This window comes from Eptatretus burgeri, chromosome 2, assembly GCF_056783735.1.
Source record: "Eptatretus burgeri isolate ZD-2024b chromosome 2, Ebu_testis_v1, whole genome shotgun sequence".
NCBI lineage: Eukaryota > Metazoa > Chordata > Myxini > Myxiniformes > Myxinidae > Eptatretus > Eptatretus burgeri.
Window position 1 is genome coordinate 86,629,201 of NC_140962.1, and position 18,703 is coordinate 86,647,903.

The 18,703-nt window shown below is 46.4% G+C and overlaps 1 protein-coding gene across 3 annotated transcripts in view; it reads right to left on the reverse strand.

Annotated features, from left to right (window-relative positions):
* UTP25 (UTP25 small subunit processome component) overlaps window positions 1–17,521 on the reverse strand; it is a 52,472-nt gene extending 34,951 nt beyond the window's left edge. Inside the window, exons 1-3 of one of the 3 annotated variants that reach the window (XM_085870165.1) lie at window positions 17,303–17,521; window positions 4,229–4,268; window positions 2,804–3,284 (exon numbers count right to left, since the gene is read on the reverse strand). In XM_085870165.1, the coding sequence (XP_085726291.1) occupies window positions 2,804–3,284; window positions 4,229–4,268; window positions 17,303–17,481 (700 nt within the window). In that variant the 5' untranslated portion in view covers window positions 17,482–17,521. The remainder of the gene's footprint in view (window positions 1–2,803; window positions 3,285–4,228; window positions 4,269–17,302) is intronic. The other 2 variants (XM_085870163.1, XM_085870164.1) reach the window with 2 other exon arrangements.
* Between the last annotated feature and the right edge of the window lie 1,182 nt (window positions 17,522–18,703).

Sequence of the window (18,703 nt, forward strand, 5' to 3'; positions counted from 1 at the left end):
GCCCAAACCCGTGGTCTAGTGGGAATACATGTCATTTATGCGTGCTGCGACTCTTCAGGATAGCCGTTTTTCTTTTACTATCTTTATTTTGGACCAACCGCCATTATCACCACTGCCAACCGCGTCTCAACAATCATCACAACATCAACCACCCACCACAACGCCGCTTCACCACAGCAGCCACGACCTTTACCGTCACACCTCGCAACCGTCGCATCGCCACCGTTCTTGCGCCGCTTGTGGGTACCGGTATTGGACTCGTGCAGGGCGCGCGCCGAACAGCGTGTACAAAACCACGGACTTTCCGCTCCAAAAACGGATCAAAAACGACTCACGCCCACTTTTGTTCCGTCCAATCGGTGAGCAAGGGGCAATTTGGCCCCGCCTCCAGGGCGTTGGAGGGCGGTCGCTATATGCAAATTCATGGATCAAAAAGCATTCACGCCCACTTTTTCTCGGGCCAATGGGGAGCGAGGTGAAAGGTCGAAGGCAGGGGGTCAAAGGCGAAGCCACGGGGCTTATATAAGCGGCTGCATTCGTCAGAAAAGTGTCGTCGTGTGCGTTGGAGTTGAGTGCAGTTGGGAAGTTCGCAGGAGGAAGAGTTCGGAGTTGGAGTCGGAGCGAAGGGGACGGAGCTGTGGAGAGGCGGCGGCGGCGAAGGCAGACGAGGGGGTGCTCGCGTCGGTGCCGGGAGCTGCACACCAGGGAGGCCGACGGCGCGACCTGGTCGAGGTGGAGACGCTCGTCGCGGGACCCGAGACAGAGTAAAAATCCTCCTTTCCCCGAGCATCAGCAACCCCCTCCTGTTTCCCCCCGCGCTGAGATAGTGCGACCAAGGGGGCCCCCTTCCCACCCCCTGCCGGACACTGTCCGCGAGGCCCGCGGAGTTGAGGCACCACCGCCGCTCCGCGTCTCATCACCAGACGGGTAGGCCCGACACGGTCTCGGCCCCAGGCCCGCCTACCCCCCTCATCCTGGAGGGTGGTTCTCTTTTCTTTTGCTTTGGGAATGTGTGTTGTCGGCGCCGTCTGTGAAGTAAAATTGTATAAGTGTTGCCGTGTGCTCGCGTAGTCGGTATTAGATCTGCATTGTCGCATTTGCTTTTTGTCTTCTTCTTTTCTATGTGCTTTTGGTGGAATTGTATATGTGTGCTTTCCGTTCATCGCGAATAAATGTGCTTTATGTTGAACTGTTTTCCCGCTTCGCTTCGTCATTTCTTTCATTGAATCCTCATCTTGCTTCACGTAAAGGGTTGGTAGTGGGCTGAATACGCCCGATAATTAATCCAACCGTCGAGGCCGACGATAACACCGCTCGGTTATCCCGATAGTACGGAACGGGTCGCTTAAGTGGCCCGTGTCCGAAGTCGACCTGCGGCGAGGTGCGATCGCCCGGTCTACCCTCCGTGTGGGTACTTAGGTAGGTCGAATTTGGCGAGCAACCCTATCCCACGCGGGGGCCGATTGGCTCGATCGCGGTGAGACCGAAAGGTCCACCCGTGACTGGTTCCCGGCGTTAGTCCGAGAGGGTCACGACTGGATTGTCCGTCCGGTGGGCGACGTGCCGCGATTCGAGTTACGTGGCCGTCAGCACGCCGGCGGGCGCGAATCCGTAACAGTATAATGACGGTTCCCTTAGTGTAAGTGCATGTATTAGCATAATCATTCGATAATTTCATTGTGATACAGGACTATGCATCATTATGTGTATAGAAAGCTGCTGTATTCCTGCACAACATGAGTGTGTCCAACACTGCTTTCGCTTGACCCCTTTTCCAAGTTTTAGCCTTCTATCATCTGTCATGTCGTTTTAAATGATCAGACAGGCCATCGACACAAGTTCAGGCAGGAAAAGCCACCATCATGACCAAAACTCACACCACCGATCTAAGTAAGAGGTCATAGCGGGATGCCTCACTCACGGATTGGGCCAATGACAGCCAAGCGGGGTGGTATTGGTGGCATCACAGATTAAGGTGAGGCTAAGACCATAAAAGGGGGTGCCGATTCGCAGGGGTGACAGGTGGGTGATACTCCAAGATCTGATGGGCGAGAGCTGCACGTGATTGCCCAGTGCCTTTGTCGGCATGAGACATCCACCTGGTTGTTGAAAGCCCTCTTACCATCAGTCCCCACCGCAAGACATGCTGGACCTGCCTTCCCATCCAGCTGCCTCATGCTTGCAGAATCAACTGTTTTCCTGACGGACCACATTTTCCACTTTGGTTCTTGCTGCGTCCCACTACGCAGCAGCGGTATTTCTGTCCTGTCAAAGTCTCCCTGGTCCTTCTCCTGAGGAAATGTCTGAGTACATAGATAAGTATGGACTGATTTAGACAAAAACTACTAAGTACCTTAAAGTACGTTACTCGGGGCATGCAGGAGTTTGTAGCTCATAAATAATTGTATTGCTTCTCCAATACATTTTCATACTTCACTTGGTCTCAGAGTGATTTAAGTGTCTGATTCCAAGCCATATTGGCTATTAAAGTCCTTTAAAAGGACTGAATGGGTTTGTGGCAGTTAGCACCCAGGACGAGACGACGTACCTGCGTCCGAGTGGTCACTGCTCGGGTCACTAATTTGGGTGATCAGGCAAACGTTACAACGAGCGTGTTGCTTGAATAGCTCAGGCATTCCACCGGAACACGATAACACAGCAAACAGGCTTGAGACCCTGTTCGGAGCGCCCAAATCAGTTGGCTGGCATGACCGCTTTGACGCAGTTTGTTGGGATTCGGACTGGGAAACCTGAACGTACAACAATATATGAAAACATACACATATATAATTATCAAACTCACCTTGGTTAACTTCAGATTTTTGCTGAATTTCTTCTTTTTCTTCATCATCATCATCACTGCCCTTGGCTTCATTATCCAGGCTAAATTCCATTTCCTGTCTTTGGTCAAAAAACTCCATATCCTCCTTATTCACCATTGTGTTTTGCCCTTTCTCCTCTTTCTGCACTTCATCGTTTTCCTCTTGAGCAGTCTTAACTGCAACCCCACCCTTCAGCTCAATGTCTTGAGCCTTCACCGTACTTGTATTTGCTTCGGTATCCGTAAGTTCCTCCTCAAGCTCTTGCGTTGTATCACTGCTGTGCAACATGTCTCCATCAACCTCATGTTTAGACCATTGTCCATTTTCCTCCCGATCATTTACTCCACGAAGCAGTGCTGCCAGCAGCTCTTGCCGTACACGCTGCTGTCCAACTGGTCCTTCCTCTTCTTCATCAGAACTGCTGCCACCGGAGTCATCATATACTTCAGGTTGAGTCTCCTGCTGATCACAGACAGATGCATTAATACGCGCAACGCACATACTAAAACAGTCTGCTCTAACCCGTACCAAAACTACAATTTAAACCTAAGCAATTGTACAAATTTAATTATTTATTACACAACTAGAGGCTTTCAAATCTAGAACACTTGTATTAAAAGATAGGAAACAAACAGATTTAACTGGAGAGTTCATGGAACACAATACTCCATGCAGTGTTCGAGTATATACTTCAATTTTCATAAAATAATGATTTTTTAACACGTTGACTTCCTACTACGAGTATACTCGTAGTGCTGGGTATACCAGATTCTGCCACCGAGTATTCGCATAGAAAAGATTATGCTGCCATGCCAGACGATCTGCTGGCAATTCGGTGAACATAAATCTATGTAGTAATCATGATCATCATTATCAGTCTCCATGAGAGGTTTTGTTAATACATCCAGATTGATAACTATCACATTACCCGCAGTGATTGCATCACCCCCCCCCAGCCCCCAATCCCCCACAGTTACTGACTGGACAACTGCTCAACAAACAAGCCTCAGCCTCCCCCCCTCCCAACTCTGTCCCATCTTTGCTCTCCTCCACCCCCCCCCCATCATAAACTTATAAGACAGACAGACGGATGAAGACATAAACCAATTGCTTAACTCCGTTTTTAGCTCCACATGCACGGGGAAATAACTAGAAGTCCAATATTGATTTGTGCTGAAATAGTTTGCCCATTGTCCAGCACAAGACATGCTTATGTATGTTGAAAGAAGGCTATCATTCGAAAAGAAGAGCCCATTGTGAACCGGTACCCAGCACAATTTCCCTTGCTTGGGTGAGCAATATAAATAGCTCACCCTGTGATCCATACGAGTGTTGAGATGTAGACGTGGTACAGGCATAAGCCAAATGGCCTCTCCCAAATATTCATAACCTTGTGATAAACGTACCTGCTTTTTGCCTTGTGTTGAAGTTCCATTTTTGCAAAACCTGCCACAAAAAGGGAATAAAAAGTATTTAATCACACCAATAACCACGTAAACGGGAATTTAAGACCCGTCGCTTCTCGGTTTCAGCTTGGTGTGTGCGTGCTAGATAAATAACCAGAGAGTTGGTGTCAAAGCCACCCAATGCTCGCCTGTTTATACATTTATCGTTTTTAAAAGACTAGTCTAATCATATTTTTTATTATAAAGCATTGCAGTGAAGTCTGATCCAAATAATTTTAAAGCAATATATGTACTTGTATATTGTAATCACTAAAAAATAATGTGGTGGATAAAAACATTAGAAAGGAAATAACTTGCACCAAAAACGTTTACATTTTCACGCTCACGCTGACGCTCACGCTCACGCCGGGGGTTCTTCGAACAGGCAAGCTAAAAATGAATTATCACCCTTTAAAAATCATGTGAATAAATTATTAAAATATCAGCTGATTTTTTTGTTTGTGTACTTTTCTCACCTGTATTGCAAGTAGAGTGAGCGACCTGCTTTGTGATGCTTTAAAGGGCAGTGTATAAACAGAAATACTCTTTAATAGGGTGACATTGTTGTGGGCCAGGGTTCAGAGGCGATAAACGACCACCAGGGGGAGCAGTAGAGCAGTCTCCCACCAAACACCGGGAATTTAGGTCGTGACTCCCAGACAACTCCAAAAGGTCACGGGTCACATTAAGGACCGTGGTCACCAATATTTTGACGGCGTGAGGTAGGGTCCACTTGTCTAATTCCAATTTACCTAAGGACTCACGCAGTCTAGCTACCGGGGAAACCACACCCTCCGCCGACTCTGTCCGAACTGAGTCGCATGTACCGACTCGGATCCGGCGTACCGAGCGGGAGTTACCAGAGTCGCGCCGGTTCCAATGACAACTTGTGGCACACGGCCTCTCTAATTTTCATTACGCACCGTGCTGGGTCAATGAAAGAAAGTGACAGACAACGGGCTGGTACATTGAACAATTGGGGGGTATATTTATCAGGGGGGGGGCAGGGGAGCACAAAGAGCAGAGTTATCCGAATATGCAGGAAAATGTACAATGAACAAAAACACTTCACAATTTCTACTTACAGACTGGCGCCACACGCACGCACGCAGGCATGCACACACAAAGAAATGGTGGCCGCGGCCTTTATTTGGCCCTTCAGCTGAGGAGGATAGTTCAGCTGAAGGCCGGAGCCGACGCTTGCACCTGTCCGCCTCATGCGGTCTGGTCGAGACGAGCTGGTTTGGGGGGGGGGGTGGGACTCGAACCCACACCTCCGTTGCCGCACCAAGCACCAGGGACCAGGAACGACGCAACGGACGCCAACCAGCACGAGAACGGACCAGACCAGACGAGCACCCACGGGTAGACGAGAACGCCAGCAGGCAAGACGATAACGCTAAGCAGGCGACGAGGCTTCTTCTCTTTCCAGCAAAGGGAAGCCGAATCAGAGCAACACGCTTATTAATAATTCCACTGGTGGTGTTCCGGGCAAGCTTCATGTAATGAATAATCTGCACCTGCTGTTTCTCTTTTTCACGACGGCTCGCCACCTTTTCTTATCCTTCCCCTCCCCCGCGGGTCGAGGGAACCGCTCTGAGGAACTCGCCTCTGGATTGGACGAGGGGTTGGTGGGCGACTAGTGGCCGCCCCTCATTGGTTGGGCCGAACACTCCATCTGGCTAAGGCGGAGCCAGTCCTGAGGTGATGAAACCTCCGCTCACGTCCGTGGTCCCGAACACGTGCGTAATGGCGTCGATGGTCGGAGAGGTGAAAGCTGGGCGGGCGAAGCGCCCGTACGGCCGCAGCGTGGGAGGAGGAGTGAAGCGAGGGTTTTGTTGGCGTTGTGCGGATTCAGATGTAGAAAACCTGACTATAAAAGTAAAAGTAACTCGGAGTGCACACATGTAATTAACCCATTAGACAGAAGGAAGGGACCCTGACTATAAACACATACTTATCGAAATAAATGAACTGCGGGGACTGCTGTCTGTTTGTGTGCAAATGGCTGCCAGATTCGTAACACTATTACTGTTGCTTGAATAAAATGGAAATGTTGAAATAAAAAAGTAATGAATATAGAAAACGTTTTCTGAATCTCATCGATATGAGAAACGGTATTGAATGAGACTCGCCATTATTATAAGTGAAGAAGATGAAGGAGGACGAGTTCTTGTTTCAATATAAATTGAAACTGGCCCATCTATCCTCACCTTCCTCAACTACATCATATAATTTGCAGATCGGGGGTACCGTTCTTGCTTGATTCATGATATCCACTGTTGGACAACTGTTGACGGATGGACGCACGCACACACCCAAACAGGCATGCCGAGACTGAGCTCCTTTTGTATTATAGATAGAGGGAGCCCACATACATTGGCACCTAATCCATTGGTGCTCAAACAACCACGATGATGGGGAAAATATTATCAGGTATTAATCACCCACAAGCAACAACCATTTTAGTTTTAATGTAAATGATAAATGTGATTAAAACCAACTCTTGGAGTGGGGTACGACCAAAAGCCCCTTTGACAAGTACAGTAAAATCTACAGCAAGAAGCGACAAGCCAGTTTGGATACCAACGAGATTAGAATTTAAAAAAACCTGAAAAATTATGGAAAGGGAAATAATTTCAAGAAACTCTGGATTAACAGATCGAATATGATCATGTGAAGGATTGCCTGTTTTGCTCTATGTGCTGCAAAGTTGCTGTTGCAGGAAATCAATCCCTCCCATAACAGATAGGGACAATGAATCAAATAAGCCATTGACGTTCATTTATGGAGCAATATTTTTTACCTCTGCCACCGAAGTTGGATAGAAGTTATGTTTTCATTTCACCAAGTCTGTTACTTGTGAAGTCTATGATTCGCAAGTATCTTGGTTATGTATGTATGTATGTATGTATGTATATCGCAGACAGGTTGCATTTTTAATCCGATCTTTATCTGGTAGAGGTAGTCGCAAGAAATTCTTGTTTTTGAGGTCAATTGGTCAAAGGTCAGTCACATAATCGTCAATTTTCTTCAGCTTGACTTGATATTTATATACGAGGGCTGTACCAAAAGTTATGAGCATCAGTGGGTTCCACACGTTTGTGCTGAATATAGAAGAATACATGTAAACTAGAAAGAGCAATCGGAGATTGCAGACCCTCGCCAGAACTTGATTTGTGTGGTGTTTGTGCATTGGTGTGTTTTGTAATTAATAAGGGACATAACTAGAACTGCCACTCTATAACTGCTGGCAGTGATGACCGAGTACCAACACCTCCCGCTTTGACACAACCCCACTTTGATTGGACACCTGACCCTGACCCATGACGTTTTTTTTTATTATCATTCAATTGAATGTAGAATGGGATTAAAATAAATTATTCAATTCAGATCAAATGAAAGACCAAATAGGTACAGTCCTGCAATGGAGTCATCAGAAGGAACCCGAACAAGCAAAAAGCAAAAATGAAGTCATCAGGAGGAACCCGGATAGGATTCACATTTCAGCTGCTACTCTTCTACCCTCCAACCTATCCAGGCACAGCCAAGTGAGCCTTAGTCCAAAAAAAAAAAAAAGGAAAGGAAAAAAGAACCCACACGATAAAAAGTTCAATAATTCTGGCTGCCAAACCGTGTGACCGATGACATCGTATGTGTGAACCTTTTGTTCCTCATGGATAGGCGGTCAAAATATGTAAAGTTTCACCTCGATCTGTTCAGCCACTTTAGAGAAGAAAATTTTTGAAGGTTTTTTTTTTTTTAAAACAATATGGCTGCCGAATCACGTGACCGATGACATCATAAAAATTTTTTCTGTGGACTATGTTATCCCAAGATGACCCTCAAAAAGTTTAATACTGATCAGATGTAGTGTTCTACACATGCAATAATGACGTCATAACGAAGGCACCTATGATGTCATAAAAAAAAATCACATTTCCCATGAGGAGAATGCCGTGTGCCAAGTTTCAATTTTTTCCGAAGTGCGATTTCAGAGATACAGAGGTCCAAAGTTTTTCTGACATTGCTGCCACACCATGTGACCCATGACGTCATAATTATGATTAAAACAGTCCACATGAGTTGTCGCACCGATGGTGAAAATTTCGTCTCAATCTGACAAGTGGTTGTGGACAAAAACACGAAAGTTCTGTGTGGACAAACAAACAAACGGACCCACATACAATACCCTCTCCTTCGGCGAGGGAAATTGGCGACATCGATCCATCTATCCACTCCAATATAAACACAGGCTCGGCACATGCACACCACTGGTGTCCCCACAATCCATCATGACAAAATAGCTGTTAACGACACGACGTTTTGCCAATGTAAAGTTTAAATCCTTGTGAAGGAGAACAACTCGGCTGCAGATATCTACTACGGCCGATCGAGTCAGGTGTACGGAGGTGCCAGGATGGGTGCCAGCAGTGTCAGGAAGTGGGTGAAACACTTCAAAGATGGAAACATAGACATCGCCGACCAGCCATGCTGTGGTCGGCCAAGGAGGGCCATGACTGAATGCAACGAGCAAAAAGTTGATGCACTCATCAGTAAGGACCGAAGGGTGACGGTTGTGGAGATTGCAGCACAGCTTGGCAGAGGACAGCATGCTGTACAGGAGATGATTGAGACCTTGGGATATCGGAAAGTTTGTTCCCGTTTGGTTACCCATTTGCTTACGGAGGAACACAAAATCGCTCGCATGTATGCGTCACCATAGTTGCTTCAACAACATGGTGAAGAAAGTTGGTTCCACCATTTCGACCCAGAAATTAAGCAGTCAAGCAAGGAATGGTATCACTCCACATCTCTAAAAAAAGAAGTCTTAAACAGTACCCTCTGCCAGTAAAGTTATGGGAACCATCTTCTGGGATGCTGATTTCCTGCATAAAATGGAAACCATCAATGCAGCTCGCTACGTTCAGACACTCAAGAAATTGAAATGTGCACTTCGGGAAAAGCGCTCGATCAAAAAAGTTGTCACCTAAGACATTTTAGACCATTTGGGCCTTTTTAAGACCCTTCATGCATACCCCCTTCGACTCCTTAGGCCTTTACATTCTTGAGACGGCTTAGACCCTTTACACCCATTGACCCTATTTAGACACTTTAGACCAATTAAGACTTTTAAGACCCTTTTTAAGATTCTTTACACCCTCCTCGACCCTTTAGACTGCTTAGACCCTTTTCGATATTTTAGACCATAGGCTCACAAATATTTATGTCCATGACCCAAAATATGAAATCATGTTCGGTTCGTGACCCAAATGGTACCGGTACCTACCTTAAAAATTGTCGGAGAAAATGCTTTCGACGTGAACCCCCCCCCCCCCCTCAAAAACTGGTATTTGCGAGAAGTTGGCAAGCTGTCCAACGTTTGAATACGGTATATCACTAAGATATCACTCCATGCAGCATGATGTGACCCATCAGAAGGCCCTCGTGACCCAAGTTCGGGTCATGACCCTGGGTTTGGAAACCCCTGTTTTAGACCCTTTAGATACTTTCTATCCATTTAGACTTTTTAGACCCTTTAAAACGCTTAAGGCTCCTGAAGACATTTACATCCTTTAGACCGTTTGGACCCCTTGACCCTCAAACCTTTTATATCCATTAGACAGACCCCTCTAGACCCTAACTTCTTTTGGTAAAAAAATCCCTTTAGATGTCTAGACACCTTTAAACCCATTCAGACCCTTCTGGTCCCCCTACATTAAAGGACAAACCCTTTGGAGTACTTAGACCCTTGAGACCTTAACACCCCTCAGACACCTTTGACCCTTTAGACACACCACACAAACATCTATAGAGTTTTCTTGCCATATACAGACTATGCTTTTTACAGCAAGTAATGGGAAATCTCCACCCACCCACCCAGACAGTGATGTATTTAGTATTGTTGCGGTTCTCGGAACCGCATGCACACAACAGATAGTTGTCCCGAGTCAGTTATTCCATTAATATACATGTAGTTAGGTCCCTACCTTTTGTCTAGCAGGACAGCAGGGAGTGCGTTGCGATGGGCTATTAGTTAGGTTATTAAATCATTTTTCCCCTTTTATTTTATTCCCACCTTTTCTTTCCCACGGTGCCTTCTGCCTCGCTTGCTCCCCTTGTCTCGCTTACCACAGCGTACCACCGTCTACCCTGAGTCTCGTTTTCCGGGTGTGGAGTGTACCGGTGTCTGGCCAAAGCCAAGCCCAGGAAGGCGGACCACATGAGGGGTCAGAGCCAGTCGGAATGCCCGACTCGGACGATGACGTTGGATTCGGCATGGCCCATCCCCGAACCTCGGACTCTATGAAGCACGGAGAAATCTTCCGTGTAAAGAGGGAATTTGGAAGGAATGAGGAATTGAAGGAGGAGTGAAGTGTGTTGAGAATTGTAGAAGTTAGTGTTCCTGCATCCCGTCCCCGCCCACACGATCTCGACGGATCGCCTCCCGCCTGGTCCGTCTATTGCTCCACCTTCGCCCTCTGGACTCCTCCCTTCTCCGCTCAAGCTCCTCCTGTTCAGAACACGATCTTCACACGTGCGGCTGTGGCCTGAACAGCGCGGCTATTGTCGGGTGCCACACCACGGAACATCACACCCCTGAAACACCCAGGTACCAAAAACTACAACCTCTACCCCCTCCCTCCCTGGCTGCAAGATTCCTTCACATTTGGGGTTTCTTCTTTTTCTGTGTGTGTGTGTCTGAGTGTGCTGGCGCATCTGATAAGTAAGCCTGTAGAAGATCTTTTATTGTTGTTATTGTGAATAATCGCGCGTCAAGTCTGCACTGTGTCTGCTTTCGTAAGTTGCTTGTATTATTGTCGCACCCCCCCCCCCACGCCCCTCTCCTCTTTCCCTACATTACATACCCAACGAGAGGGGGAGCACTCGGGAGAGTGCAAAACCTCCGCCGCCAATACTGCTGGGTCACTCAAGTGAACCTTATATCTTATTCATTAAATATGTCAACAGTGCTGACAGTTATAGTTCTTTTCTCCAACATTTTTTGGGGGGAGGTGGGGGGGGGGATTGGAAATCACTTAAAACATGTAGAAGTGCAAAAAAAAGAAATCGAAATTTTGTTGAAAAAAGTTGCAAAAAATTTTTTTTTTCTCCAACAATTTTTTTTTTTGGGGGGGGGGGGACCAACTCCAAAATCTAATGGCATGATCCTTGGACTAGACCGAACCCCCCCCAACCAAGTTTCGTCGAAATCCGTCCAGGAGTTTTTCCATAATACTGTTCACAAACAAACAAACAAACAAACAAACAAAAACAGAAAGGGGTGAAAACAGTAACCTCTGATCTTCGATGGCGGAGGTTAATAAACATTTGTTGTGCCACATGCTTTTCCTCGCTTGCTGTAAATAAATAATTGTTGTAGAAATGTTCCCAGCTCGCCTTTGTCTTTTCCCTCAATGGTCCAGCATGGTTCGAATCCAGGTTTAGCCGGGTCTTTATTCCCAACGGTCCATTCCTTCGAGCCGGTACGTCCTTGGCAGTGCCGCTCGGCTGCATCCGATCCGGTAGAGTGATCCGGTTCAGACAAAACGTACCGAGGGCATGGTTCCCCGGTAGTTAAACCGCGTGGTTAATTAGGTAACCCGATTCCATCGGCGGGAGGACCCGAGGTCATGCGGTTGAGTTATTGGTGTCCACGGTCGGTTAAGCGATCCGCCACGTCATGGAATTATCCGTGAGCGACAGCCTACAATTCCGGGGAGTCTGGTGGTAATCGACATAGTGGTCCCCCACCTAGTGGTCTTTTCACCCGACCCCACCGGCCCGCAACAGTATTTTCAGTTGCAGGTCCAAATGAAATATTGCCAGTCGATGATCCAACCACAACAGGTGGTCTAGTAAGTTCTGGGGCCCAAGGGTGATCCCAGAAGGGTCTCTCCTGTCGTCTCAGCCATTTCTGACCATAAGATGACTTTAAATCATGCCAACATTTTGGTGCTTTTTAAGCATAATCAAATTTATTTTACCAACATCTTAATCTAGAATGGCACTTGGTGGAGCACATACCTACGCCAAGCTGAACAGTTCACGTTTTGTATCCCACTGATAGGCCTGAACTGGATCTGGACCTCCAAAATCGAATTGGCTTGTTCTTGTCACCTTCCCAACTCATCCACAAAGTTTCATCTGAATCCGTCCCACAACTTTTTGAGATATCATTCCATACTGTTGGACCCCATTATTCGTGGATTCACTATTCACAGACCCTGCATATTCGGTCATAAAGTGTGACCTGGTTCTACATTTGTGCTTCACATATTTGCGGTTTTATTTATTTATTTAACACTTCAGGAATAGTCTCCTATATCCACCTGGGAAATTGAAAAAATCACATCATTATATAACAAATGTGCAAAAACGGATCCACTTAACTACAGCCCCATTAGCTTACCGTACTTCCAATCATCAGCAAGATCATGGAATCCATCATCACAGTTGACATAAAACCATTCCTTTTCTCCAACAACCTCATCTCAGATCATCAATTCGGATTCAGACCTGGTAACTCTACCTTGGCCATGCTGCTTCTTCTCTCCCAACAATGGTAGAAGCCCTCAATATCAGACATGAGATCAGGGCCATCTCTCTGGACATATGTCGAGCTTTTGATGCAGTCTGGCATCCTGCTCTGCTCTCCAAACTGTCTGCCTATGAAATCCACGACCAACTCCACTCTTGGATAACTGACTTCCTCCGCTCTTGCAGGCAAGGCGTAGCTCTCAACAGAACCCTTTCATCTCCTCTTCCTGTCAAGGCTGGAGTTCCCCAAGGCAGTGTTCTTGACCCCATATTATTCCTAATCTTCATCAATGATCTCAATGACACTGTGGAAAATCCTCTTTATATCTTTGCTGATGACTCCATTCTCTGTCATGACTTCTCTCATCGTTCTGACAGACAGGCAGCAGCCTCTTCCCTCTCCTCAGACCTTGACAAAAATACAAACTGGCCAGTCAAACACAATTTGGATTATGTATCCATATTGTCCACACTTTGTGTTTTCCCTTATTCCTCATCGTTACCTGCATCTCTTGTTTGTCCGTCTCCGTCTACTTTCTCCATCCGCCCTGCTGTTGTTGTTTCCCCTTTCTCCTGCTGTTCTCCTTGCGATGTTGCGTCCTGATATGTTCTGTGTAATTGCTCTTCAACGAGCTTCGACCATGTTTTAAAAAAATATATGTTTAGAAAACATAAATAAATAAGCACTGACATGCGCGATATTTTTTCAGGAACGTACAACTCGTGAATAGCGGGGTCAGACAGAAAATAGCGGGGCTAACAGAATTAGCAGAGATGCCAGACTGCATCAAAAAATTCCACTCTCCACGAGTCAGTGTTCATGACGTCGTTGCTTTTTTAACTCCAACGGTACTCTTCGACACCGCAATGTCCACAGATGTGTCTCCGCTTATATTATTACACATCATTACACATATTTGTATCGTTTGATTTAAATCCTTTCAGCTGTTCTCAAATATCATATTTTTACCTCACATGATCTCCGACATTTGACCTCTTGACCCCATAACCAAATCAGTTTATGTATACATCATTATACATGCTTGTACCAAGTTTGACTTGGATCCCTTCAGCCGTTCTTAAGTTATCACGGAAATGAAAAAGTATCACGGACTCTGACCTTTGACCTCTTGATGCTGCCATCTAAATCAGTTCATCTTTGCTTGATACTGTATACTGATAGCAGTTTGGTCAAAATCCCATCAGTAGTTCACAAGTTAGTGCGGTTACAATTACCTTACATGACCTATGACCTTTGACCCGAAAATCTAATCAGTTCATATTTACATCATTATACATACTTGTACCAAGTTTGACTTGGATCCCATCGGCCTTTAAGTTATCGCGGTCATGAAAACCTATCACGGACGCACGGACAGCCGGACGGACAACATGAAAACACGATGGCTCCAGCGACTTCATCAGCAGAGGCATAAAAAGTGAAGCCAATGAACATTTGTGGAAGATGCTAACCGCAGCTTTGGAAGAATCCTTCCCACTTTAAGACTGACTCCTCATCGTTACCTGCAACCCTTGTTTGTCTGTCTCCGTATACTTTCTCCATCCGCCCTGCTGTTGTTGTTTCCCCTTTCTGTCCTTCACGAACACCCACTGTGGCATCCTGCATTGCAGAACGCTCAACCTCCAGCCTCAAAAGACTTTTGAGAACCCTCTTCATCAATGGGATAGGAGATCATCAATGGGACAGGCAAGACTGAATCGTGTTTCTTTTTAGATCCTCGTGGAGGATCTCTAAGTCTTACTCATGTTGTTGTTCTTCATCTTCTTCTTGTGGACTTTTTTGTTTCACAGCCTACAGTTTTCATCGAGACTTCCTGAAACTTGGCATGTATATGTACAAATACCCTGCGCAGACAGTAACCATCTCCGATTTTGAAAATTCCTCCTAGAAAAAAAGTTATGACGTCAAAATATCTCCGCTAATGGAAATCGCCTGAAAAATTATCTTCGAAACTTGGCAAGCTTTTTGAATTCTGTTTGTGGGAATCAAACAGGGAATTAGCAGAGATTAATTACCGCACATACGATACATCACGATGATGTCATATCAATTTTTATGGTCATTCCTATTTTTTGTTTCACAACCCAGAGTTTTCATCGGATATTCGTGAAACTTGCCATGTATATACAGAAAGCCCACGCGCAGGCAGTAACCATCTCCAATTTTGGAAATACTTCCTAGAAAAAAAGTTGACGTCATACTATCACCGCTAATGGCAATCGCCTATACCATTATCTCCGAAACTAGGCAAGCTGTGTGAATTTTGCTTGTGGGAATCAAGCCGGGCATTAGCACGGATAATTTATCACAAACCTGATACATCACAATAACGTCATATTCGTTTTTATGACGTCATCATTAAGAGTATGAGGATCTTGGCTCATTTGAGCTTGTTTTTAATGGTCACCAAGAACTCACCACATTGGATCGCTTACACCCACATTGGATCGCTCAGATCTTGCACGCTCACACCCACATTGGATCGCTCAGATCATGCACGCTCACACTCACATTGGATCGCTCGGATTTTGCACGCTCACACCCACATTGGATAGCTCGGATCTTGCACACTCACACCCACATTGGATCGCTCGGATCTTGCACGCTCACACCCACATTGGATCGCTCGGATCATGCACGCTCACACCCACATTGGATCGCTCGGATCTTGCACGCTCACACCCACATTGGATCGCTCAGATCTTGCACGCTCACACCCACATTGGATCGCTCAGATCATGCACGCTCACACTCACATTGGATCGCTCGGATTTTGCACGCTCACACCCACATTGGATAGCTCGGATCTTGCACACTCACACCCACATTGGATCGCTTGGATCTTGCACGCTCACACCCACATTGGATCGCTCGGATCATGCACGCTCACACCCACATTGGATCGCTCGGATCTTGCACGCTCACACCCACATTGGATCGCTCCGATCATGCATGCTCACACCCACATTGGATCGCTCGGATCATGCACGCTCACACCCACATTGGATCGCTCGGATCATGCATGCTCACACCCACATTGGATCGCTCGGATCTTGCACGCTCACACCCACATTGGATCGCTCGGATCTTGCACGCTCACACCCACATTGGATCGCTCGGATCATGCACGCTCACACCCACATTGGATCGCTTACACGCCGACACCCACATTGGATTGCTCGGATCTTACACGCTTAAATCCACATTGGATCGCTTCATGTCCTTAAATCCACATTGGATCGCTTCATGTCCTTAAACCCACATTGGATCGCTCGGATCTTACACGCTTACAGCCACATTGGATCGCCCACACAGACATTGGATCGCTTACAGTCCTTACACCCACATTGGATCGCTTGGAACTTACACGCTTACAACCACATTGGATCACTTACAGTCCACACACCTACATTGGATCGCTTCCAGTCCTTACACCCACACTGGATTGCTTGGATCTTACACACTCACACCCACATTGGATCGCTCGGATGTTACACCCACACACCCACATTGGATCACCCACACCGACATTGGATCGCTTACAGTCCTTACACCCACATTGGATCGCTCGGATCTTACACGCTCACACCCACATTGGATCACTTACAGTCCACACACCCACATTGGATCGCCCACACCCACATTGGATCGCTTACAGTCCACACACCTACATTGGATTGCTTCCAGTCCTTACACCCACACTGGATTGCTTGGATCTTACACGCTCACACCCACATTGGATCGTTCGGATGTCACACCCACATTGGATCACCCACACCGACATTGGATCGCTTGCAGTCCTTACACCGACATTGGATCGCTCGGATGTTACACCCACACACCCACATCGGATCGCTCGGATCTTACACGCTCACACCCACATTGGATCACTTACAGTCCACACACCCACATTGGATCGCTCACACCTCTAGTGAGACGTATTGTGTTTTAAGCTGGGTCATCGGTGCAGCTCGAAGGATGGCGGACGCCGAGACCACAGAATTACGCACACTCGCCTCGAAGCTATCTACCCAGAGTTCGAATCGCGACCCAGCTGTAAACTGTCATCCCGTTGTTCCACAGGCAGGATGATCCATCAATGTGCGTGCCGTCCCTCGGATGGACGTTGAATTGGGCGTCCCGTGTGCCAGCATTCGTTGGTGGAACTTAAAGATCCCACGGTGTCCTTCACGAACAGTCGGTGAGCTGTCGCCGGCACTCTGATCGGATTACAAAATCCTGCTCCGACTTCTTTTTTAGCCTGCTCCAGGATTGTAGCCTCGTCGCTGCTATGGCAACCCCAACGCTCTGTTGGATGATTATTATTATTGTATGTCGGTACATTCATTACAATATACAAATAATTACGCTTTATTAATATTTAAAGACTCGTTTCACGCAAACTGTGTACAGTTAATGAAACACGCGCATTGCTCTTGGTCCTTTAGAATGCCCTGGAAACCCGGCCTGACCTGTTCGGACTCGGACTCGTCTCGTCTCCATGTTCAACACTTTTCCTGGATCGTTTCGACTCGCCGCTGTGGTGGCCGGGACCGGGACCGGGGCCGGGGCCGGGGCCGTGGCCGGGGCCGGGGCCGGGGCCTGTCCTCCCCCGAACTCTCCCACCACGCCGCTTCCGTCCCAGAGCCATGCGGACCGACCGTTGAAGTGACAGCCGCTTTCGATCGATTGATTCTCTTAGGTTTTTATCATAGTAAGCTATTTCATTTAAAAAAAAAAAACATTTTATATTAAAAAAAAACAAAGAAAACGAATTTATAAAAAAAAAAAAAACTACATTTACGAAAATGTTGTACAGTATTTACTCTTGTAATGATTCAACATAACAATGCGCCTCTTATACACCGCTCAATATTCCCATAATCATTAAGCAGAAAACTACTTTTGTAATGGTGAACGAACACACAAATATCGATCAACATCTTAGAATATATAAATATATACTGTTGAAGAACATAAGTGAAAAAACAAAAAAATATATTTATTCGAATAATTTAGGTACATGCTGAATTTAGGTACATTTAGGTACATTTAGGTACATTTAGAGATGGCAGTGGGGTTGTTAACCAGATGAGTGTGAAGTTGGAAATTGAAGGGGTGATGATGAATGTCATCAGTGCATATGCCCCACATATGGGGTGTGAGATGGAATACAAAGAAGATTTCTGGAGTGAGTTAGATGAAGTGGTGGAGAGTGTATCCAAGGATGAAAGAGTGGTGATTGGAGCAGATTTCAATGGACATGTTGGGGAAGGGAATAAAGAGGATGAGGAGGTGATGGGGAGGTACGGTCTCAACAAGAGAAATGTGGAAGGGCAAATGGTGGTAGAGTTTGCAAAAAGAATGGAAATGGCAGTGGTAAATACGTATTTCAAGAAGGAGGAACACAGGGTGACATACAAGAGTGGAGGAAAGTGCACACAGGTGGATTACATCTTAAGTAGGAGATGCAACCTGAAAGAGATTAGAGACTGTAAGGTGGTGGCAGGGGAGAGTGCAGCTCGACAGCATCGATTGGTGGTCTGTAGGATGACTTTAGAGGTGAGGTTGAGGAAGAGAGTGAGGGCTGAACCAAGGACCAGATGGTGGAAGCTGAAGGAGGAAGACTGTTGCATGAAATTTAGGGAGGAGGTGAGACAGGTGTTGGATGGTGGTAAAGATGGGTGGGATGATTGGGCAACGACAGCAGAAGTTGTGAGGGAGATAGCTAGGAAGGTACTTGGTGTGACATCTGGACAGAGGAAGGAAGATAAGGAGACTTGGTGGTGGAATGAGGAAGTACAGGAAAGTATAAGGAAGAAGGGGTTGGCGAAAAAGAAGTGGGATAGTCAGAGAGATGAAGAAAGTCGGCA